Source organism: Oncorhynchus mykiss, chromosome 30 (genome assembly GCF_057628025.1).
Source record: "Oncorhynchus mykiss isolate SJ-2025 chromosome 30, ASM5762802v1, whole genome shotgun sequence".
In the NCBI taxonomy this organism is placed as follows: domain Eukaryota; kingdom Metazoa; phylum Chordata; class Actinopteri; order Salmoniformes; family Salmonidae; genus Oncorhynchus; species Oncorhynchus mykiss.
This window is the reverse complement of record NC_143051.1, coordinates 37,348,575-37,374,640: the sequence shown is the minus strand read 5'-3', so window position 1 is coordinate 37,374,640 and position 26,066 is coordinate 37,348,575. Positions and strand designations below refer to the sequence as shown.

Below are 26,066 nucleotides of genomic sequence, written 5' to 3'. Positions count from 1 at the left end.
CTGAGTTTATAATGAATTCGGAGGGCAAAAATAATTAAATATTAAAGCATTAGACCTCACTAAAGGCTTCAGTCATACCAAAGTTATACTTAAATCCAAACTGGTTCTCTAGCAGATTAGTAAGAATGTCTCAACCCGTGTTCAAGAATGGCCTTTTCCCCTTTATTCAGATTACAACCTCTCACTTTCTGTTACTTGAAAAAGAGATTATCTCCTAAATATTTTTTAAACAAGCCATAGAAAGTTGGTTGCAATTTCAGTTTAATCCACCAGAAAAGACAGAACAAATATTATGGTTAAACTCAAATATAATAATTGATTATCATAAATGATATCATAAATAGGACCGGTGGAGTTGTCACACAGGCAGCTAACAAAAATATATGGAAATGTCTGCTCTACTCAAGATTACAACCAACTAATTGCAGCATTATTGCAAAAATGGAAGAGGCACGTGAAAGATGGCCCTGCATTAAAGATCAAAATTGGTTAAAGAAAATTGTGATGAATAAAAACAGTCTACCAGTTTAATTTAAGTAGCAAAAACTTGACATCTGTGCCATATAGACTGCAAAATAGTTGGGAAAAGATTTGATGTACCCATTCCATGGTTTATGAACTGATACATATGTTTCCACATACTGTAGTTCAATGGCTGCTTTTACACAGGCAGCCCAGTTCTGATCTATTACCACTAATTGGAAAAATATCAGTACAATATTCAAACGTACATACAGAATATCATATTTGTACTCAGACACACATCACACCTCCCTTAATCGCTATTTATATTGGAATTAAATGTCTTGATCAGAAAAACACATCGGAAATGTTAAAACCACAAATCTTAGCTTAAAACGTGAATTGAAAGCATTCTATTGAAGTTACACACTTTCAGGAAAGGAAGGATAATAAACTTCGTAAGATATGTAGTCTTACAATAAGAGAAGAATATATGCAAAATAAAATACAAAATCAAGTGGACTTAAAGACCATAACATGTGGCAGTTAAACTTCTTGACACAATGAGTTGCCATGCGTCCAGATTTTTCAATACAAGGCAAGAGTTTCTCATCAAAATCATTTTCAGTGAACTACCAACCAAATCCTTGTGTGCATTTAACCAGGTGCAGCCTCTTACCACTAAACAAGGAATCTATTGCATACCAGTATGTCGGCTTCACAGCTAGGTTCAGCAAGGTGAGCTGAGAGAAACAACTACAACTGCTGTGGACAGAAGTGTGCTAGCTAGATGAGACTGATCAAATATGCTATAGAAACCGGAGGTAAATTGTCACATTGTTTCACATACAAGGGGAGTGCCAGGCACTGAGTTGAGGCATTTGTGACACAATCACATAAAAAAAAAAAAAATGTTTAACTAGGCAAGTCAGTCAAGAACAAATTCTTATTTTCAATGACGGCCTAGGAACAGTGGGTTAACTGCCTGTTCAGGGACAGAACGACAGATTTGTACCTTGTCAGCTCGGGGTTTGAACTTGCAACCTTCCGGTTACTAGTCCAACGCTCTAACCACTAGGCTACGCTGCCGCAAAAGATTTAATAAACATTCAACTGATAGCACAACAAGGGGGATCTCAATAACATCCCTGGCTCAAGAAAATAATAATAATAATGGATTCAAAATGTGCATGTCCTATTCTGACAAGTCAATCATTTACAGGTCCAATTCCCTCAAACTATTGTCTCACCATACGGTCTTCTCTCATGTCAAAAGTTGGCAAGATCCATTCTGAAAGTGAAACCATTCTGTTATGGGCTGTGATGCATGGGAGCTAGATTTACTAGGCGTTAAAATGTCCTCCTCTAAAGCTATATTTTTACTCTTTGTTCAATTTTTTTGCCCTATGGAAATAGCACAGTTGCAAACACTTAGTAAGTCTGTCCAAATATTTGTATGGCTTGGAGACGCATACCTTTTTCCTTCCCCACATCACAAAATAAAAGATGTGGGTGAGGGATTTCTTCCACTCTCAGCTATGGGAGGCCCAGAGTACACCAACATACCACCAATCATTACAGACTATCATAGCTTCATTAAAGGACGGGGTACCTGTGATTGGGCCATTCTAATAAATGTACATTAGGCACCAAATTGAGGAAAACAGACTAAAACAGGGAGGAGCTACCTGAACTTGTCCAATAAGAAAAGCAAATTTCCATTTTCCGTTGCCAAAGAGTTTTGCTACGTTTTGCCCTAATTAATAAAATCATGATGTATTTAAAAGCCACCTAAAGGTAAAATGGCACAAACTGTCATTCTTGGTGCCATACAACAGCAGTAGTTTGTATTTCTCCATGTCTCCCTTCACCTATCAAAATAAAGTTGTGTTGCAAAGTCCAATGAGTCCCCCTTCCTCCCCCTAACCACAGATGAAATACCCTAACCACAGATGAAATTCACCAATCCCCATCCTAACCATAACTATTATTAAGCGGATAAAAATATTTGGGATTATATAAACTTTTTAAAAAAGCATCTCAGAGTAGGAGTGCTGATCTAGGATCAGGTCACCCGTCTATGTCATCTAATTCATTATGATCTAAAAGTCCAAATGTATCCTAGTTCAGCATTCCGAGAGGCTTTGAGAATACGGACCCTGACCATGGATTAGTGATTAGAAGCAGACTCTACCAAGTACCCACCCCCCCAGCCTTATTCTACTACAGTCCACCGTAGAGGTGGATCTTGGCAAAGGAGATGGTCTCATAGTAGTCCTTGTGGCCTTTCTCGTAGATGACGAAGATAAACTTCCTGTCCTTTGCGCCGCCGCTCGTAAGTGATGTCATACAGGAGTAGCCGCTTGGCCCCGCCCAGATCTGGACGGCCTTCTTCTCCCACGACGTGCCATTGGTTAGAGACCAGCGCAGGGTTAGGTTGACCCCTGGAAGAAAGGAAAGAGAGAGACAGAGAGGAAGGGAAAGAAAGCGAGAGGGACAGAAAGGTTGAAGGTGGAAGTAAAAAAGAATAACTCACCACTATTCCCCTTTCCCACCCATTCTGTCCACCAGAGGGCCCCAACCCAACCCCATAGTCCTTACTGTGAGTACTGTCAGCTGGGTTGGTGAAGTACATCACACCTTCCTTCTGCAGCGCCCCTGCCGCTACCACAGGGTCTATCAGGGTGGAGTCAAACAACAGCTGCTCCAAGGGTAGCGTCTCGCCCCCGTCCAGGCTGCGCACCACCATGCGGCAGCGGCAGTGGTAGTTGTTCTGGTTGCGCACGTTGATGACGATGCTACCGTCCTCCATCTCTACAGGCTACGGGGGGGGGGGGGGGGGGGGGGGGCAGAGATGAGTTTGATTGAGGAACTGAGGTGAGCCCGATCATGGCGTTTAACTGATAAAAGCTAATACGGTGTTTCTCAAGCACTTCTCATCAAGGGATACTGATGGTTGTGACTCAGATTAATTCATTTAAGTTGTCCTACAGGGACTTGCTACTATAGCTTTCCAGTCCCTGGTACAAAAAAAAGTTGAGGAACTGCATTGTAATCAGTATACAGCACTACTGCATAAAACCAGAACAAAAGCAATGGTAAGCCGTCATTTTAAATAAGATTTTTTATTTTACCTTTATTTAACAACTGTGACCTGGCCAAGATAAAGCAAAGCAGTGTGACACAAACACAGAGTTACACATGGAATTAACAAACATACAGTCAATAACACAATAGAAAAGTCTATATACAGTGTGTGCAACTGAAGTATGATTAGGGAAGGCAAGAAATAGGCTGTAGTGGCAAAATAATTACAATTTCGCAAATAAACACTGGAGTGATGCATGTGCACTGGGGTGCAAAGGAGCAAAACAAATATAAATAAAATAAATAACAATATGGGGATGAGGTAGTTGGTTGGGCTATGTACAGGTGTAGTGATCGGTAAGCTGCTCTGACAGCTGCTGCATAAAGTTAGTGAGAGAGATATGTCTCCAACTTCAGTGATTATTGCAATTCTTTCCAGTCATTGGCAGCAGAGAACTGGAAGGAAAGGCGGGCAAAGGAGGAGTTGGCTTTGGATTTTTTAAAGTTGGGATTTAATGGAATTGAAAATGTTAGAGTTAGTGGATGCTCTTTTTGTACAGAGCCAACAACAGCAGAGTATTGTTCAACTAAGGAATGGCATGATATATACACATTCTAAGGATTATGATTCAAAGGAACCCCCAGAAGGGTCATCCTTAGAAGGGTCATCCCCTGAAAAAAAACTAAGTATGTGGCTGTTACGTTAACCACGCCCCGATACCAAAGGAATGGTTCACCAATAAAAGGGGTGGCCATAAAGTCTCTGGTTCTTCATTTCAGCATATACCATGGATATTCATATACCATATCAGGACTCCGATACATCATGGGTACCAGACCCTAAGGACTCTATGCCTCACAGCCCTCCTTTCTACTCCCGCCAGGCAAGCCCCCCGACATGTACACAGCCTGAGGATGTGTTTGATGGGGTGGTCAGTACTATTTTTGTGGATACCATCAAGGCCTCTGTAGCCACACTTTTAGACGTGGTGATTGGAGAGTATATAAGAGAAAAATGCCATGGTTGTGAGATCAATCAGCCAACGAGGACCTCCGTGTTTATACGACCCACCGCGGTACTTCTTCAACCACTTTGAGGAGCTGGTGAAAAGACTGTGGTCCAGCCACTTTATACCATCGATGGGCAGAGCCCTGGAGTCTATGGGTCTTGTGCCATCTATTCCCAGGGTTTACGGTGTAACCGAGGCTTTCCTACATGAACTGAAGGAGGTGATCTACATACATGAAACCAGACATGCACTGTTGGACGACAACAAATACAAGGAAGCTTTGGTTTAGATATAAATCAATGTTGTTAGAGAGAATAAATACATTTTTTCTTTTGAGAGAATTTACAAATGTTATGCAGCAAATTACTGAAAATAAAGTGAACGATGTATCGCTCTACAAAACCCACAATACAGGCGTTATGCAGAGCGTGTGCTAAACATGGAGCAAATCATGAGTCATGTAAGACATACGGGGAAGACTCTACAATGGACACAACTGGTATCATGTCTTGTGGATGATTCTGAAGAACTAGAAACATCCTTGTCTAAGATTTTAGTTTATTTGTTGGAAACATTATTTAATTGTAACATGCATCATATTTGTTGTTTATATAACGGATGTATGCGTTTTAAAAATTCAGCATTATAAGACGGTAAATGTAAACCAAGTATACAAGGTGTTGCATGCATGGGTCATTGAGAAAATGGGTACTAATATCCTGGTACGTATCCTGAAGTGTATGGATACGTAATACTTGAAAACTTTTTGTTGCAAATATTTTTCTCGTTATTTGAAAGGGGCTCATTAATGTTATTGTACATCAGAGAGGCAAGAAGGATGGCGGAGCAGATGTTGAAAAACATTTATTCCACCCCCTCTAACCCAGGGTCGTTCGGGGGAAGGAGAGGTTCCAGAGAGCTATAGCCGAAGAAACAGGTAGCAGGTTAAGCGATGCTCAAGTGAATGATTGGCTAGCGGAGCTGGATGCTTCCATTCTGCATAAACCTGTGCGAAAACAATTTCCACTAAATAGAGTTTACTCATCCCGTGTCCCAGTTTCAGGCGGATTTACTTGACATGCAGGCCCTTGCAGACAAATATGACAGAAATTGATACATGCTAACGGTTATAGATATTTTCTCTAAAATAGTACTTGTAAGGGTCTTAAAAAAATAAGAGTGGGGAAGAGGTGACCCAGGCCTTTGACTCTATCCTGAAGGAAGAAGGAACACCCAAGAAAGTGCAGACTGACGGCGGTAAATAATTTAATAATAATATTGTACATTTCGCTACAGGTTTGGATTTGAAAGCTTCAGTTGTTGAACGCTTTAACAGAACTTTGAAGGAGAGGATGTGGAAATACTTTACAGCTCACAACACACATAGATATGTGGATATAGTTCAAGATTTAGTAAAGGGTTACAACTACAGCTACCATAAGAGTATACGGATGAATCCCTCTGAGGTCTCTTCTGAAAACTCTTTTCAAGTCTTTAAAAATCTGTATGGTTTGTTCCTTCGCCATAAGATTTTATTTTATTTTAAATTCATAGTGGGGGACTAGGTACGTATATCCAAGTTGAGGGGTGTTTGACAAAAAAATATGAGCAAGGTTACAGTGATGAGTTGTTCAGTTACCAAATGTCTATCACGTATACAAGTTAAAAGATTATGATGGGGAGCTTATAGAGGGTTCCTTTTATGAGAAGGAACTCCAGAGGGTACAGCTGGGTAAAGACAAAGTCTTTCACATGGAGGAGATTCTGGATCAAAAGAGAGAAAAGGGTCAAAAATGGGTGTTGGTCCATTGGGAAAAAAACTGGCCCCAAAAGTTCAACAGTTGTGTATTAGAGGACGAGGTGGTGGAGGCAGTGGGGGTTAACGTAAACCCTCATGCGTGATAAAAACACCATCATTCGAGTGTACACAGGAGTGCTTCATGGAGCACCGTGGATTTTACCTGACTCTCCCCAGTAACACGTTTGCAGATATATATGGGAATAACAATGTTCGAATTATACAACCAATTTTCCAAAGCCTATAGAGTTATCAGAGGCCTGGGAAGTAGGTCTCAGCGAGATTACATACCCCCATAGTTGGTATAATATCAAGGATAAGGACCGTGATTTTTTTTATTTCAAAAGGATATGGGAACACCCAACACTTATAAAACTTAAAAATGCTGATGGGGGTATAAAGACCAGCGGTAATTTAGCCTACATGTTGGGGATGAGTTACAATAAATGGACGTATGTGAAAGATAAATTATTCCCATTCCCTGCGGATATACATGCAGGGTTTTACAACATCTTTGTGTACACAGACATCATATCCTATCAAAAAGGTAGGAGACAGTTGTGTGCCCCTGCTGAGAACAGTTCATATAGAGGGAAAGGATGGTGATGTAGTCACTGTTAACTACGACAGTTATATTTCTTACCTGTGAGCAAGAAATATATTGAAAACATTCTGGTTGAGCTTAAAACGGATCAGAAAAAAATTATTGAATTTACTTATGGTAAAACGATTGTAAAACTCCCCTTTAGACCCTCCAAAAACGTCTCTACATATCTACTATATTATTAGTATTATATATATTTTTTTATAAACATAATACAAATACATTAAAATGGTTATGGTACACAACCACCATCTCGACCCTAACCGATATGTGTTGGTCAAGTGGGTAATGGGTTACCCGGTTATCATGGATCCCCTACCATGTATGGTTCGGTGATTGGAGGCATATTTCTTAACCTCTCTAGGATGGTTTAACAGTTTATGAAGAGAGGTCTCAGCATAGCCAAACCACATTTAAAATCAGCGGCAACAAATATTGTGAGGTTGTAGCCAATGCTATGGCGGCTCGGGTCTTATGCTGTTGTCTCGAAGACCAAAAAAGAGACCTCCGGGTATAAGGCGCAGGCCGGGCCTTAAAAAGAGGAGGTTAACCTTTAAAAGAAACTCAGTAAGTCAAAGACGACGTTAAGTGAGGTCTGGACCAAAAACGTCAAAAATAATACTCAGAAGTATTTTCTAAAAGAAAAGCAACATGTCTCTTTTACACTGCATGTCCTCTGAAGCTATAAAGACAGAGCTCAATCTTTTTATTGCATTTAGGCCTCAAAGTGACCAAAAGAGATACTAATATTGCAAATGATGCCCAAGTGAGTCTCATTAATTACCCCTTGGCCACCATCTTCTCCCAAGTGGATGTGACTTTGGGTGAACGCCTTATCAGTCAAAGCAGTGCCACCTATCCTTATAGGGCTATCCTGGAATGTTTACTAAACTACTCCGAAGACACTCTGAAGACAATTCAGCGCCGGGCTGTTTAGCAAGGATACTGCAGGAGCATCTATGGAAGACAGACCCCAGCACAGGTGAAAACAAAGGACTGGAGGCATGTGCTCACTACTGTGTGGAATCTCGAGAGAGAGTTTAATCTTCTAGGGCCTATTCAAGAACGTTTACTCTTAAACTCGGTTGATTTAAGGCTAAAATTAACCAGGGCCAAGGATGAGTTTTGTCTGATGTCTGCCCAAGATGATAACTTTAGTTTAAAAGTGTTTGGGGCTACCCTTTTTATTTAAAAAAAAGTGTCTATCTCCGGTCGTTCATCTGGGTCATTCACAGGCTTTGATGAAAGGAAATGCCCTTTACCCTCTCCAAAGATTTACCATGAAAACATTTAGCATACTGGAGGGAAGTAGAATCTGTAGTCAAGAAAACCTGTTTCTAGGCCTGTTTCTAGGCCCGCTAGCTACATGGTTATAGGCTTGGTTGATCACGCCTCTAATATAGGCAGCTTACATTAAAAATACGTTTTAATTCTCAACATTTCAATGCAGAGTATGTAGCGTCAGGACGGCCGTCAGGTCCTTGTTAAGGCTTTCCAACCACAAATTAATAACATATCGGTGTGAGAATTTTACAATCTATTCCTGGCTACCGGGAGGTATCTAAAATATCTCTCTTTACCTATTGACAGAAATTATTTTGCAGAGGGTTACACATTGTATGTGTTCGATTTATCACCTGATGATGACACCTCAGGAAATCTGTCTGTGGTGTCCCAAGGTAACCTCAGGCTGGAAATGCGTTTCCGTACACCTTTAGCTTGTACAGTTCGTATGATTGTTTATGCACCCTCTGATTCAATCTTGGAAGTTAATGCCCGAAGACAAGTCTTAGTGGATTATTATTATTAAGATGTTAAGGATCGTTGAGCAAAAACATGAATACCCACGAGCTAGAAGGTCTACCCACGAGCTACCCACGAGCTAGAAGGTCTCATGAGCCGCTTGATTGGAAAACAATTGTGGAGTATGGGCTTGTGATGAACTACCTATTGAGAAATGGAAGGAGCGACCGGCCATGTCTATTGTCAATACCCATCCTAAACACATGCCGGGTGAACATTGGCTAGCTGTGACATTAGAAGATGAAGGAGGAAGAAAGATCTCAACTCTTTTTGATTCCTACGGCTTTTCCCCCCCAGATTTTCACATTTCCCCACATCTATTAAACAGTTTTTTGACCAAAATTGGATCAAAGATCTACTACAGCATCAAACAAGTACAAGATAACATTTCCACTACATGTGGTCAACACTGTGTATTCTACCTATGCCAAAGAGCCAGTGGAGTTTCTTTTGAAGATGTTATGTCTCTTTATAAATGATGATTTAAGAATTAATGATAGCGCCGTAGATTGTTTTGTTAGAAAATATCAAAAGTGTTCAAGTATGTGTCCTTTAAGACCCTGTAATCAAGGTGTATGCTCACGTCAAATGTTTAAAGAATGTCACAAAATGTTAAATTGTATATTTTTTTCAAATAAAATGTATTGATTTTAATCAAAAGTAATTCAAAAGTCTAACCACCCATACGTTCAGGGGTGAGGACTCACCCATCATTGAGTTATCAGCCCTTTCAAAGGGGGAAGGGGTTGATAGAACATCTTTAGGGGTGCTGTAGCTCTTCGAAGGGTTTTGTTTTAAAGTTTGAATCTGTTGAAGAAGCTTATAGTTTGGTAGACCTGAAAGGGGAATGTTGAGGATTGCCAGGGCTTTAAGAAACTGATGCCACCCAAGAGGTCTTCTGTCATCAGAAATCTTGTGGGCTGCTGTGGTACTTAAGCAAGTCCATCAGAACACACCTCTGCAACTGTTCCATGAGTGTGTTCAGTTCAAGTCGACCATAGGCCGTGGTAAATGCGGCAAGAAACACATTTGCATTACCCTGGGGTAGAACACACTTCTTGTTACGTCTCCATTTCACCAGGGCAATGTCTTGACTCAAGAATGAAAAACGTGAAATTTCGTATTGGTCCGAAAAAAACAAATTCCATAAATTCTTCGGGACCCTTAACGATCGACGTTGTTAGCATATTGCTTCTCTGGGATAGTTTGCCTCAAAGCGAGTTTAAATACAATTTTGACAGATTTATTTTGGTTTTGTTGACCTCTATTCTGTCAGAGTCAAGACGTATACCTTCTCTGTCGTGATAGTCCTGAATGTACTTGTCTTTGCTCTCTTGATCAGTGACCGATGCAGGATACCCCAAAGCCATTTTCTTGCATCTCAAGGATGTCTTGATGTACTCCTTAAAAAGAGTGTCTGATTTCCAGGAACAGTTCCACACTTCAAAGATTTTGGCCACAAGATACCCCTTCTCTAGAGCTTTAGAGAATTCAACGGTGACCCATACACCTGTCAGGGCTCTTTCTTGATCTGAATTATCACAAGGCTTTTCCTGGTTGTTGTTTTCACTGCAGGTGCAAAAGGGGAAATCAAAAATTTCCTTGAGGTCCCTTGTAAGGCAACACTGGCAGAAACAACCCCCAGGGAGGGTAAAAAGTTGCTTTAAATCAGACCAAAATAGTTTTGTAGTAAGTCAACGTCACGGTGAATAATTTCAGGATGACCCATAGGATAACAAGAGGAACTCATTACATGAGGATAAGGGGTGTAAAATCTACATATCCCATTGTCTCATAGGGTTGCGCTACATACCGTAATGTCAAAGCATTGGTACGACCTCCATACAAGGCCTGCCGGGGTTCCAAGAGTTCTGGTGTGTCAAAGCTGGAAAGGAAAGCTCGAACATGAGGATCAGACTTTGAGTTATGTCTACTCGTGCGCCCACATCTCATTCACTTTCAACCCATAAGTAGCCTGTAAAAATTCCAATTTGTCTTGGATCTCCTGGTACATATCCCCAAAAGTATTTTGGGTAAAGACACACATGGCCTGGGGCACAAAGCAAGATTTACAACCGTGGAAGAAACAACCGATGTCTCAACACCGTCAATCTCTGTGTATCCATTTCCGTGATACAGGCCAATTGCCTTCCCCCCACTATTCAAAGCATGTTGAATAAAAATGTTTTTATCCTGGGCCAAGTACTCCAACCATTGAATGGACCTGCTAGAGTATGACTTGAATTGTCGTCGGTAGTTGTCAGGCGATGGAATAGCTATAGATGCTGGGAGGTAAAAAGTGTGTACGATAGGTTTTCATGCATGCCGATGCAATAGTTGTACAACTCCAGGGGTCAATCCCGGCATCTTTGATGACCTCTTCTCTGAATCTGAGGCATCCGTCACGCAGTATAACCACATCATTGTCACAGAATGACTCGGAAATCAAATGGTATGACGACATACTGTCTCATACCAAGTCATGAATCTCTCTCTCTTTGGGAGACATTTGATCACACCCGTATATTTCGGGGCTGGGATAAGATCCAATATAATGTAGATTCTCCTCAGATGTGACGAAATGAGGAAATCAACCTTTCACAGAGTTTTCAAAACCCAAGGCCTCAGGCATTTGAGCCAATCTCATGGGTAAGAAACTTAAGCTGGCAATGCATCTCTGGTTGAAGGCGGGGTCTACAAAACAAGATTTTACTACCTTGCGCTATGACACTGGGTGCAACGCCTTGTTGTATCAAGATGTTCAAAAGAAGATAGGAATCATAGGCTCTAGGATTGTACTGGGGTTGTAGGCTCTAGTTTCTGTACTGGGGTTTTCTGAAGTGTTTTAGAAAGCATCGGGTCCCTCTGCCGAACAATCGGGTCCCTCTGCCGAACACTTTTCAGCCTTGAAAGTCATGGTAGATACAAAAATAGGCAAATAGGCAGATTGATGATTAGTCTCAAAATCATAAAACACATTTCTCTGAATGTTCATCTTCAGCCAAGGGCTGAATATAGCACTCGTGGGGCATTTCTTGAAACAATCCAGTGTCTCTGCTTTTCAAAGGCCCATTACAGATTGGGCAATGTATGATCCCACACACTAGAGGTTTAGGGTTGTCTATTTTAAGGTTGTAATTGCAATGGCATTTTGGACATTTCTTGTTAATGCCTTGGGGTGCTATGTTTCAATTTTGTGTTTTTCGTAAGAGTAGGCCGAACGACATGTGCGTTGACAATCCGCACAGGGTGTTAGGTTTAAGGGTTGCATCGGACGTTTTTCACCCTGACATACTGAACAGTTATAACGACAAGAGTGGTACAAAACCACAACAAAAAAATATTTTACCTTTATTTAACTAGGCAAGTCAGTTAACAAATTCTTATTTTCAATGACGGCCTAGGAACAGTGGGTTAACTGCCTGTTCAGGGGCAGAACGACAGACCTTGTCAGGTTGGGGATTTGAACTTGCAACCTTTCGGTTACTAGTCCAACACTCTAACCACTAGGCTACCCTGCCGCCCCAATCTTGATGTTCAGAGAATTTTCTAATTCGACTACGTCAGAGAAACCCACAGCCTCCTGTATACCTAAACCGACGGCATTTTGGAGCTCCCTAGCCTTTTGTAAAGCCTCTAGATCAGTACATCCAGGGTTGAGTAAATGTGATAGGCATAACTGATTACCATGATTGTTAACGTTTATGAGGTATTGCTTCTTATCGTTTATGATTTCTGATTGCATGAGACTATCAAGTTTCCTTCTCTGACCCCCTCCACCTAGGGTTTGGAGTACTATTTGTACAAAGACTTCTAGGGTCCTATCAGCTATGATGGCTGAATTAGATTGAACAAGGCGTTCCAGCAGGGCTATAAATTGTTCAAGATCTGCTTCGCCATTGGGTAAAACAAGAGACCCTGTGTTTTGCATACTATCTCCAGATATTTCAAGTTGTAAAACAGACATCACGAGGTTCGGCATAATCTGTAGCCCTTTCTAAAAGTTCTCAGAGAGTATTCAAAATCATCACATTAAAAAAACTGCATTAATCAAGGTTCTGATTCATCCATGTGAAATTTTTAAAAACTGACGAATCTCTGTATTACCGAATTTATTGCGGTACACAACATGAACACTTCTATCAATACCATCGCCACTGATTTATTACACGATTTCAAAAAGGCTTTATGGTGAAAGCAAACCATGCGATTATCTGAGGACAGCACCCCTTGAAACAAACACAGACAATCATATTTCATCCCGCCAGGCGCGACACAAAAGTCAGAAATAACGATATAATTCATGCCTTACCTTTGAAAATCTTCTTTTGTTGGCACTCCAATATGTCCCATAAACATCACAAATGGTTCTTTTGTTTGATTAATTCCGTCGTTATATATCCAAAATGTCCATTTATTTGGCGCGTTTGATCCAGAAAAACACCGGTTCCAACTCACGCATCATGACTACAAAATACCTAATAAGTTACCTGTAATATTTGTCCAAACATTTCAAACAACTTTCCTAATACAACTTCAGGTATTTTTTTTACGTAAATAATCGATACAATTTAAGACGGGATAAATTGCGTTCAGTTCCGGAGGAAAACAAAGTGGAGCGTGCTTTCAGGTCAAGCGCCTCTAACAAACAGCACGCTTCACTCTACCTTCGTTCTGAACAGGGCTACTTCTTCATTACACAAAGGAAAAACATCAACCAATTTCTAAAGACTGTTGACATTCAGTGTAAGCGATAGGAACTGCAAGCATATTTCTAGTAAAACGGGCTTCCCATATAAAACTAATTGAAAACAGATTGACCTCAACAACAAAAAAATTCCCTGGATGGACTGTGCTCGGGGTTTCGCCTGCCAAATAAGTTTTGTTATACTCAGACATCATTCAAACAGTTTTAGAAAATTCAGAGTGTTTTCTATCAAATACTACCAATTATATGCATATCCTAGTAGCAGGCAGTTTACTTTGGGCACCTCAGTCATCCAAACTTCCGAATACTGCCCCCTACTCCGAAGAAGTTAGTGTGTATGGGGGGAGGGGGTTGAAGATGTGTGGGGGTTGTTGAAGACGTTGTGCTCGCATTCATTTGGTTAATTAAGGATATGAGTTCAGGGGGTACCTGTGATAACAGGTGTTCATGTGTTTGGGTTATTGATGGGGAGGTTGGCCCTAAAGCATTAATTTGGTTAATTAAGGATGTGAGTTCTTCTGGCATTCTAGAAGTAGCCATGTTACATACAGTTATTAGCGCTTGTTTGGGCGTTTTTTAAAATCAGATTGTTGTTTAACAAGCGGGGCGTTGTTCTATGCCAGAAGGATAGATCTTGACTGTATTGACGCCTCAGTAAAGCAACCATACGTTTGTGTAGCTGAACCTCTCTGGCTTTTAGAGCCCTGTAAAAGGCTGTGAGAAACCTATCTTGACGATCTATTTCAGGATCTGGGTCCTCATTGAGAATATCTTCAATGAATATTGTTTCTACCTCAGAATTGACTGTTGGCCGCTTCATACATCAACACATCGTCTTCCTCAGCCTTGTCATTGACAGTGTTGAAATTATCAGGTTTCGATGTTTTACTATGTATGTCCTGGGCGCCCTCTTCCTCTCGACATATTGGGCCTTCTGTGTCGGTATACACCTGGGAGGAGTCTGAAAGAAAAATATATACAAAATAGTGTATTAAAAATAAAATCTATATTATATAAAAATGTCAATTTCAAATACATTTCAGATATATTAATATATTAACACAGTTCTCACTGTTAGGCCTTGGGGTTTAGTTAAATTACCTCTGGTTGTTTGACGCCTGCTTTTCTGAGGAATCCTCGATAATGGGGTTCCTATCCCTATGTCCTCTGGCTTTGTAGATTCTGTATGGTTTGTATAGCCATCATTGGAGTCTGAAAAAAAAGTGACTTTTAAAAAACAAACATTCTATCAAAAAATGTATAACTAATAAAAAATGTAAAAAATTATAACGGGTCATAACGTATCCATAGAGAGCGTGCTCTTGAATCCAATCGTTTTCAGACCAGTCGCCCTTCTCGGGCCGGGGTGATTCTGCGCGGTGCACTTGTGCCAAAGTATCATGATGCGCCTTAGGTGCTAGATTATATAGCGATTGGGTGGAGTTTTCTGGGGGTGTGTATCTGTGTGTTAAATCTGTGCTTCCTGTGTTTGGAGTTATGGGAAAGCCGGCCGTACAGAACGGTAGAATATCGTCGGTTTCAGCGCCCCCGAAGTCGTTCATAGGTAGAGTCCATATTTCCTTGGGTATTCTTGTTTAGGTCTCTGTCCCCTGTAAACACAAGATTAGCTTTTTAAAATAGTGTACACACTTTTGTTTAATGCTTAATATATGAAGATTATTACACCTTTTTATTTTTTGGACTTACGTCGAAAATAGCTTGAGGCCGTAGGGCTGCGTAAAGAAGAACAGGCCCCCGTTTGTTCCTCTGAATCCTCATCATGGATAGTTAGTCATCATGTTGGATGATCCAAATCAATTATTCCCGGTAGCAGCTGTGTAAATGTCAGGTATCCTATAGACAATTTTAAATAATATAAAAATATATTTATACGAAATAAATATACACTATTTTAACATTAAAAAAATACTTACATTTGACATAAAAACATACCGGAAAATTCGATGTCCTCCACTTTTAGAATATCTGTAAAAACCATATATAAAACAACAGTTTAATATTTGAGGAAACCTTATTAGAGAGAGAGAGAGAGATCCAAACAGTGCAGTAATTTCTAACAGGTAATATCAAACATCTCCCACAAACTACCTAACGCACACAAAATCTAATCTAATATATTATTATTTCCACATCCTCACCTTCAAAATTCTCCATGTGTAAAGGCTGTGTCCTGACTGAGCCAATGTATGGAATGAACTTACAGACCAGGGCATTGTTTGTTGGTCCCTCACCCATCCTGGGGAAAGAACACCTGTTTTTTTCTGGAGACAACCTATGTGCAAATAACCCCCTAGTGTTGATATTGTTCAGAAAAAAAACATTGTTTTTAAACCTTAGGGGGTGTCTAGGCCTATTCTATTGTGGTTGTGGGGTTTGACTGTTGCTCCCTCCATCCTTGGGAAATAACAAATGCTGTTTTTGGAGACACCCTGTGTGCAAAGGACCCCATAATGTTGAATTGTTTCATACACAATTGCAGAGACACACACACACACCGAAAAAAAACAACATTGTTTTGAAACACACCTCTTTCCCAGAAGCCTTTTAAACATGTTATAATTAGTTAAACAATTTTACTAGGCAATATTTAACCATGCCAGAAAGTTTTTATACACAAAAAAATGTTATACAACAGATATAGTATTACCGCACAGTACCACATTTTAATACCCTTTAAATGCTTAGATTTATAACTGTCTGTTGTAGGAAAGACTGTATTCATATAAAATAAGGCCTTTTGATTATTTGGAAGATTCTCTAGGTGTGGTTGACTGTTGATTCCTCCATCCTCGGAAAAAACACCTTTTGTTTTTGGAGAACCTATGTGCAAATGAGCCCTAGTGTTTAAAACAATGTTAAGAAAAAAACATTGTTTCAACACACAACTGCAGAGAAAGACACATACACACACACCTCTTTCCCAGAAGCCTTTCTGAGACCGAAAGAGAGAAAAAAACTAAGATTACTTTCGTTAAAGGTGAGATACAATTTTAAAACCCTTTATTTAATTCTAAATCTTTAGTACAAACCTTTTAAACATGTTATAATTAGTTAAACAAGTTTACTATTTCTTTCTTACAGAAAAAGGGGAGGCTCTATGTTCAACCATCACATCCATCAGTCTCTAAATCCCCGTTTTTGGGGTCTGACCGGTTCAGACAGTTTTCTTTCCCTGGATAGATCAAAACGTCTTGCCTTTAGGCCCTGGGTCTGTCTTAGGGATAGAAGCACCCAGCAGCGTAATTGTTCACGATGTTGGAAAAGATTTTCCAGCTGTTTCATCATGTGATAATGTGACAATGTGATAATTGCCCCACGTAAAGCTAAAGACTGGCACAAAATAGTTGACCTCTGTTCAGGCTTTTGAAAATGCATACAACCTAACTGATTTGGTTGCATTGGAACTATCGAATTGGGCACAAACTAAAATTGTCACTTTGGAGTCTGGACTATACGCCAATGAAGAGATTCTTATGGCTTTCAAATCATCGCGCCAGCAGACTTCCTCTTCCAGTGCGTACCCAGGCAGGGTTGTCCCACTCAGGGCCTGTTCGATCTGGCATAGCCCCAGCCGTATCTTAAGCCATTCTCTCATCCGCAGCGCAGGAGAAAAACTCCCTGCGTTTGTTTGAAAAAGGGTGCTGTGGCCGCTGTTTGTGAAAATCTTCACCGTCACTCATATCCAGCACTCCATTAAAACAATCAGGGTCTTCCCAAAGAATGTCTTCGGTGGTTTTGTCATTGTGTTCTTGACACGAGGAACACAGTACACCTACAATTTGTCTAGGAGACATGTTTAACCTCTCTAAGGTATGCTAGCGTCCCACCTGGCCAACATCCAGTGAGACTGCAGAGCGCCAAATTCAAATACAGAAATACTCATTATAAAATTAAGAAAAGATACAACTATTAAACATAGTTTTAAAGATTAACTTCTTGTGAATCCAACCACTTTGTCAGATTTCAAAAATGCTTTATGGTGAAGGGCATACCTTACAATTATTTGAGAACATAGCCCAGCAGACAAATCATTACAAACAGTAACCAGCCAAGTAGAGTTACACAAGTCAGAAATAGAGATAAAATGAATCCCTTACCTTAGATGATCTTCATATGATGGCACTCAGAAGACATTCATTTACTCAAAAAATGTTCCTTTTGTTCGATAAAGTCTCTTTATATCCAAAAACCTCAGTTTTGTTCATGCGTTTTCTTCAGTAATCCACAGGCTCAAACGCAGTCAAAACAGGCAGACAAAAAAAAAAAAATTGTATCCGTAAAGTTCATAGAAACATGTCAAACGATGTTTATATTCAATCCTCAGGTTGTTTTTAGCCTAAATGATCTATAATATTTAAACCGGACAATAACGTTGTCAATATAAAAGGTAAACAAGAAAGGCACTCTCTCGGGATTGCGCATGTAAAAGCTCTGTGACACGTCAGGGTCCACTCATTCAGACTACTCTTACTCCCTCATTTATCAGAACACAAGCCTGAACATTTTTCTAAAGACTGTTGACATCTAGTGGAAGGCATAGGAACTGCAATTTGAGTCCTAAGTCAATGGATACTGTAATGACATTGAATAGAAAACTACAAACCCCCCCAAAAAACTATATATGATATATGCATATCATATCTTGTGGGCCCGAGTAGCAGGACGTTTAATTTGGGCATGCTTTTCATCCAAAATTCCAAATGCTGCCCCCTACGCTAGAGAAGTTTATTTCCTCTTTAGTGTCCTGGGTTTATTTTAATTAAAATGTTTAGTGTTCTGGGGTTTATCAAGGTCGCTTGTAGTGTTCACAGCTCTTACTTATACTGCGACTGTCCAATACATTACGACATCACGGTTTTCATATACAACAGTTCCTTACAACAGGGGTGGCCAATGTGTTCAAACACATTCCACAGTTCAACGAGGTCACTTCACATCAATCATCATGACAGCTTTAAGCTTTAACATAAACAGATGCACTATCTGGTTAAATAAACACTCACTCGAGAGCGTGAGAACGGAAGGACAGGATGTACATATATATGGGCGTAACCACGTGACCCATAAAATAGGTCATAAATCACTCGTTTGACAGATGCCGTCTACTGTATTCTCTCTTCCACATATTCTAAATCAGAACCGTCCAGAGTAGAGATCCTAGGCGGGCGGGCAGGCAGGTGTGGGCAGCGATCAGTTGAAGAGCATGCATTTAGTTTTACTTTCATTTAAGAGCAGTTGGAGGCCACGGAAGGAGAGTTTTATGGCATTGAAACTCGTCTGGAGGTTAGTTAACACAGTGTCCAAAGAAGGGCCAGAAGTATACAGAATGGTGTCGTCTGCGTAGAGGTGGATCAGAGAATCACCAGCCGCAAGAGAAACATCATTGATGTATATATTTGTTATTAAAGGACTTGCCTAGTTAAATAAAAGGTGAAATAAAATAAGTATGAAACAGACTAGTAAAACTAGAGGGTTGCCTAATGGCAGAAGAGGCTGGTGGGAGGATCTATAGGAGGACAGGCTCATTGTAATGGCTGGAATGGAGTTAATGGAACATAGTCAAACGTAGTTTCCATAAGTTTGATACCGTTCCATTAATTCCATTTCAGCCATTACAATGAGCCCGTCCTCCTATAGCTCCTCCCACCAGCCTAATAACTACACGGCTATTGTACTGTGTGCCATCCATTCCTTCCTGCTCACTCCCTCCCTGGTTAGCTTTACCTGGCACTCATCTGGGTTGAAGTCCAGGGCTTGTTTGGGCTGGTTGTAGGGGATGCTCTTTAGCGCGGCGCCATTCCTCCAGTTTCGTCCGTGATCGTCACTCAGAATGCAGAAGACCCCGTCACCCTCCAGGGTGCCATGTCCACACACCACCAGACGCCCCTTAGCAGGAGGGTAGTGCTTCTGTGAGCAGAGACATGGAGAGACAGTCAAAATAGTGTACTCTGTCAAAGCACAACAGTTCAATCAAAACGACTGACCTTAGTAATAAATATTGGGGTCAATGCACCAAGGTTTATTATTATACGCAATATAAGGGTTAGTGTTATGATGATAGAAATTGGCCTCATAATTGACAACACAAAAGTAGGCTACAAAAGTCAGCAATGTGATCACAAGGAATGAAATATAAAAGAGCTCTCGTCATAGGTCGGTAGAGAAGGCAAATAAAGAGGGGGAAACTACAATTAATTAAAATATAAAAATAGCAACATGCAACCATTTCTATGATTTCACTGAGTTACAGTTCATATAAGGACATTCAGTTAATTGAAATAAATCCATTAGGCCCTAATCTATGAATTTCAAATGACTGAAGAAAAAAAAAGGATATGCATCAGTTTGTCACAGACACCTTTAAAAAAATAATAATAATTTTAAAAAATTAAGAGGTAGGTGCTTGGATCAGATAACCAGTCTGTTGTGACCACCCTTTGCCTCTCCTCCAAATAGAGTTGATCAGGCTGTTGATTGTAGCTTGTGGAATGTTGTCCCAGTGCTTTTTAATGGCTGTGCGAAGTTTCTGGATATTGGGAGGAACTGGGACATGCTGTCGTATACGTCGGTCCAGAGCATCCCGAACATGCTCAACGGGGGACATTGTCTGGTGACATTGTACGGCCCAGGGACGAAGTTCTTGACCCCCAGCTGGACCGAGAGGTTCCTTGGTGGGCTCCAGCTGAGTCCGTCGTCCATGCTCTCCACCAGCATTATACTGGCGGGGTCACACTGGTACTGGTGGAAGCACAGAGAGTAGATCACTATACAGCCCATGGGAGAACTGAGCCATTTTTAGCTTCCAGGACTTGTGTACAGAAGATCCTTGAGACATGGAGCCGTGCATTATCATGCTGAAACATGATGTGATGGTGGCGGTTGAATGGCACGACAATGGGCCTCAGGATCTCGTCGCAATTGTGTTTGTTGTCCATAGCTTATGCCTGCCTATACCATAACCCCACCATGGGGCACTCTGTTCACAATGTTGAGATCAGCAAACCGCTCGCCCACATGACACCATACACAATGTCTGCCATCTGCCCGGTACAGTCAGTTACAACACCAAACTGCAGTCAGGTCAAAACTCTGGTGAGGACAACGAGCATGCCGATGAGCTTTCTGACAGTTTGTGCAGAAACTATTTGGTTGTGCAAACCTACAGTTTCATCAGCTGTCCGGGTGGCCGGTCTCAGACGATCCTGCCGTTAAAGAAGACGGATGTGGAGGTCCTGGGCTGGCGTAGTCACACGTGATCTGCGGTTGTAAGGCCAGTTGGACGTACTGCCAAATTCTCTAAAACGATGTGATTAACATTCCATTCTCTTGAAACAGTTCTGGTGGACATCCCTGCAGTCAGCATGCCAATTACACTTGGGCATCTGTGGCATTGTGTTGTGTGACAAAACTGCACATTTTAGAGTGGTCTTTTATTGTCCCCAGCACAAGGGGCACGTGTACTGATCATGCTGTTTATCAGCTTATTGATATGCCACACCAGACAGGTGGACGATTTATCTTGGCAAAGGGGAAATACGCTTTTTGTGCGTACAGAACATTTCTGGGTCCTTTTATTTCAACTTATGAAACATGGGACCAACACTTTATATGTTGTGTTTATATTTTTGTTCAGTGTATATGTATTAATTAAATTAACTATATAAATTGACTCTAAGAGCGAGAGGAAGAAGGGGAGATGAAGAGAAGTCTGAAAACCTTGGATGATGGTGACCCACCTGAATGCCGAAGCCGGGCCCAGGGACGAAGTTCTTGACCCCCAGCTGGACCGAGAGGTTCCTTGGTGGGCTCCAGCTGAGTCCGTCGTCCATGCTCTCCACCAGCATTATACTGGCGGGGTCACACTGGTACTGGTGGAAGCACAGAGAGTAGATCAGTAGCACAGACCCAGTCTCCTCATCCACCACCACTGAACCGAGGTTCAGTCCGTCAGCCAGGACGCCATCGTTTACTATGAAGGTGGTGGGAGACCACGTGGCACCTAGGGTGGAGGGGAGGTATAGAGGAGGGAGAGAGAGAGACAGAGGGAGGAGGAAAGTATCAGTCATAAGTAGAGTGCTGTAAATAAAAAAAATGCACAGGAGTGAAGATTCACTGATAAAAAGCCATGTCAATTCAAATATGTGTATGAGTGTCTGTGTTTCTCTGTCCTGTCTCTGTCTGTCTGAAATGGGAATATTTAACATAACAAAAGTTCATATTTAATTTAGAGTGAACACAATGTTTAGCATATTTGGAGTTATTGTAATACATAATTTCCAGGGTTCCATTTTTGACACTCAAGGTGCAGGCTGATGGTCACTAGACTTGTTATGGATTATTCTCATATCTGTTGATAGTGGTTGATGCCAGACTGGAGGCCGCCGGGTTCCAAAACGAATGCAATCAACTTTTACTCTGTGCAAAATACGCCTATCCGGGCACCTGGGCCAGATAAATCAAATCCCCTCAAAAACTGCAGTCCAAGACAGTCCAAGCAGTTCTTGCATGAGAAATGGCTTTTTGCTTAGAAGCTAGCTTTTTGACCATTTTAATTGAAAACAATCACAGTAAGGTACTTCAATTGTTACCAAGAAATGATTTGATAACCAGATAAAAACAGATCCACTTTGCCTTTAAGAGAAGATTTGCAGCTTTGATTAAAAAAAAGGTCCAATGTAAGTTCTTTTTTTTTAAATCTCAATATCAAAACAGCTCTTACATTGAAAGGGTATTATCATAATTATTCTAACATCAGTGTGGAAATATATATAAAACAGGAAAATCAAGTTTATCTACAATGGGTATTTAAGACAGAAGAGCCTGATCAGAGAAGGCCAGTTAGACATTTTCTCTGCTCTGTGCTAGAAGAGTCTTCCTGTTGCAGCTTGTAATAAACAAGTTTTATTCATTTTATCTGCAACTGCTCTCCTTTTTGTTCACCTGGAATTTCCTATTAGAATTATTCCTCACAAAATCCAGACAAATAAAATACCATGATTTGGGGGATTTTCACAAAATGTAATTCATAGAATATTCATTTTGAGGAAGGATTGTTGACATATATCTAAAAGCATAATTGACCAATAATGACTCAAAGTTGGCATATTTATGTCATATTGACCGTACCCAGGCCTCCTTTAACCCACTCCATAGTGTTTACTCTGTAGGTGCTACAAAGCATACAGTGGTGTCATATAACGCTTTACCGTTTGCTCTGTATTATGAGTGCTATTTTGATTCTAAAATGTTTTTGAAACATTCATTTATGAAAATTGAAAAATATAAACATGAATATTGAAAAAATAAAGTGTTTGATTTTGCAAAATGTTTCATATGTTGTTGAACGTAATATACTCTACGGACATATCAAAGTTCCAGAGTGGGATCTCTGATACTTTTAGAGTTATGATCCAATTTGTAAGCAGTAACAGAGTAAGGGCAGCAGTGAATTGTGGACCACAACCAAACCCCTCACTGTTTTCCAACGTGAGCAACTATTGGGCAGAACAGGCCGGGTTGGCATAGATTGTTGACAACATATATTTAGTCTCCAATGTTTTTTGAAAACAAATAAAATTTGCACAATGTGCACTTGGTGTCTGTCACATGCATCGTTACAGTCGTTGCTTACATGAAAATAGGTAAAAACACCTCAAAACAAGACATGGTATCAAGAACAAGATAAAACTAGCTGAAACGAGCCAATTACAATTCCCCACATCGCAGGTTCTCATCATTGTTATGTCAGTAAATCAATTAGCCCATGTCAGCAAAAAATGTTTTGATTGGTAAGTTATCTAAACTTGTAGTAACCATGGTTGAATTACCAAATGGGGGGGCACCATTGACCATCAGATAGCATATTAAGAACTGCAAGTTCTCTCCTCCCTATGGCAAAATGTGTACAGTTGCAGGAAATTATCTGTAAAACTGCACATTTTTCTCTCCGCCCCATAACAAAATTAGTAGAATTACATGAAATTAGTTATAATTTTGCTAAATTCTCTCCACCTCATGGCAAAATGTGTAGAATTGCAGCAAACTTGCTTTAAAACTGCAACAATCTCTCCACACCCAATGGCAAAATGTGTAGAATTGCAGGATTTGTTTTGCTGTCAAAATCCTTGCTGACTGCATGTGTGGGAATGGATGTGGGTACGCAGACATGCGAGCCACTGTGGCCCCTCACGAGGAGTTCAATGTTGCCCATCCCTGCATTGCACTGTGTCTGTCTGTCTGCTCTCTCTGCCTGCCTACCTCTGTCTGTGGACCGTCGCATGGCAAGGAACTTGGCCCCCACGTCACTGGCGGACTTCTTCCGGGCCTCAGCGAAGGCCAGCAGACTGCCCTTGGGGGTGAAGGAGAGCAGTGGGATCCGGTAAGTGTCCACCTCTCCTGCCCCGCCCCTCACCCACAGCAACTGCTCATCATAGACCAGGGGGTCAATCTGGGAGAGAGAAAGAGAGACTTAATTTGCCTCACTGCTTGGCAGATGTAGCCACTTGCCAAGTTAGGCCAGGTGAAACTGAGTGGGCAGAAAGCGAACCTCCAAGTTCCCTCTTGGAAGAAGCTTGGATTTTAGTCAACAAGAACTGCGGAGAGAGACCATTATAAAAAAAGACAGCATGAGACAGTGACAGAACAAGATCAACAGGATGTGTCCATAAAATCATTCTCTGTGCCATCCAAGTTCACTAATGTAAACCCACACCCCTGTAATGTCAAGTGCCATGATCCTTCAGAACAAGTGTTACTCTTGTTCACATACCGTGTGCCACCAATTCAGCAAGTGAACTCATCTGCTATTAAAAACACAGGATGGATTACTAAATGTAGAGGTGCAAGAGGTTGTTGGATTGTTTTGGTCGCTGAGCTTTGCAATGGCCTGCTAGTGCAAACTTACAGCGCAAGTCTATTGCAGTGTTGATAACAGCTCTTGCACCACAACTTTCTCACACCCAAAGTCATTATACTGCTATGTTTTCTTGCAGTAAACAATCTACAAAATGGATTGGCTACATCTTGCAAAGCTGTGTAGAATTCTGCACTGTATAGGAGACGTCACACTCAAGCCTACACAGCAAAGCCACAGGAAGTAGGGATGCTGAGGGTGATAAGGCACCCCTTGAGAATTCAGAATAATAATAAAAACATTCATACAAAGTAATGCACTGGGCCTTTACTAGTATTAGTGGACCGATAGACATCTGTAGCGCAGGCACAGCATTTGTTGTTTTTTTAACAATCACTGGTTTCCCAAAAAAAGGTAGTTATAGAACTAAGAACAGTAACTAACAGGAGTCAATAGTTGGATGTAATTGTTGTTGCCCTGTCCCTCTCTCTGCAATTGTCATTCTAATGGAATCCAAAAAGAACAAAACCCTGTCCTCAAACATTTATGTCAAAAGGCGCAAAATGATGGGCAAAGACACAAATCAACAACAAAAATCAACAACAAAAGACACTCACTCAATCAATCATAAAATTAAATATTTTTTTGGGGGATCAAATAACAGGGAAAACAATCACTTTTTGTGCAGTTTTAAATGTATCATCCTTACAAACAACTTTATCTAAATCTACATTACTGTATTGTACATAGGCTGGTCATCTAGGTTTGTACCTGCAGACTTTCTATCACCATGAAAAAACAAAACAAGCACAATACAGTAATTGAGTACATTGAGACATCAAGTGGTTTGTGGTGATGTGGCTCAGTTGGTAGAGCATGGTGCTTGCAATGCGAGGGGTGTGGGTTTGATTGCCACGGGGGACCTGTATGAAACTGTATGCACTCACTACTTACTGTAAGTTGCTCTGGAGAGCATCTACTAAAATGGAAAGGGAATGAATAAACCATTTCAGGTCACACTGAGAAATAAGTTACATTTGCAAAGTATTCCAATAAACTGTAAAACTTATCAGGAAAGTATTTTTATACTCAAGTTTTATCAGATTACCGGTTTTGACAAGATAATTATCAGACTCAAGCTAAAAATGCTGGTAAACACTCAGGAATTACAACCCATGACTGAAAAACCGGTCAAAATACCTGACAAGTACCTGGCCAAAAGAGGTGCATAGACTTGGCGATAGAACTGAGAAAAGTAATGCGATCCAGCTTCGTACTCCCATCAAACCAGCCCTTGTGACCATGCTGTTCAGTATTCTCTCCGCCGTTCTTTTGACGAAGAAAGCTATGATACTATGGCATCAGAGCAAAACTGTAGCGCAATAAACAACAATCACTTCCTCCTCACCGAAACCCTAAACACCGCGGTCATATGACTGAAGTGGGCGGTGACATGACTAACTTATCCTTCTACTTCTTCGTCTTCTGTGGGTTTTATGGCGGACTACAACCCAAAAAGCTGCATTGCCGCCACCAACTGGACATTTTTTTTAATTTTTTATTTAAGTAGGCGAGTGAGTTAAGAACAAATTCTTATTTACAATGACGGCCTACCCTCCGGCCAAACCCTCCCCTAACCAGGACAATTGAGCGCCGCCTTACAACCGGTTGTGAAACAGCCTGGGTACCAGTGTTGCCACCTAATTTTCAGGGGAAGTTGC

The 26,066-nt window shown here is 40.8% G+C and overlaps 1 protein-coding gene across 22 annotated transcripts; it reads right to left on the bottom strand.

Annotated features, from left to right (window-relative positions):
* Positions 1-140: 140 nt before the first annotated feature.
* On the bottom strand, positions 141-26,066 carry LOC110487640 (sialidase-1). 22 transcript variants are annotated; one of them, XR_016493656.1, is made up of 10 exons: positions 25,557-26,054; positions 23,751-23,940; positions 21,230-21,492; positions 19,218-19,400; positions 15,632-15,729; positions 15,426-15,458; positions 15,180-15,326; positions 14,989-15,082; positions 14,574-14,684; positions 14,398-14,433 (listed from the first exon to the last, which is right to left on the bottom strand). XR_016493656.1 is itself a non-coding variant. In XM_036971764.2 (6 exons), exons 1-6 carry the CDS (start codon positions 25,573-25,575, stop codon positions 2,686-2,688), a joined length of 1,107 nt encoding a protein of 368 aa, XP_036827659.1. In that variant the 5' UTR covers positions 25,576-26,038; the 3' UTR covers positions 141-2,685. The 22 variants fall into 22 exon arrangements, 4 of the variants coding, with proteins under 4 accessions (XP_036827659.1, XP_036827658.1, XP_090084331.1 ...); XR_016493649.1 differs by having other exon boundaries at positions 14,266-14,433; positions 14,574-15,082; XR_016493660.1 differs by having other exon boundaries at positions 14,574-15,082; positions 25,546-26,037.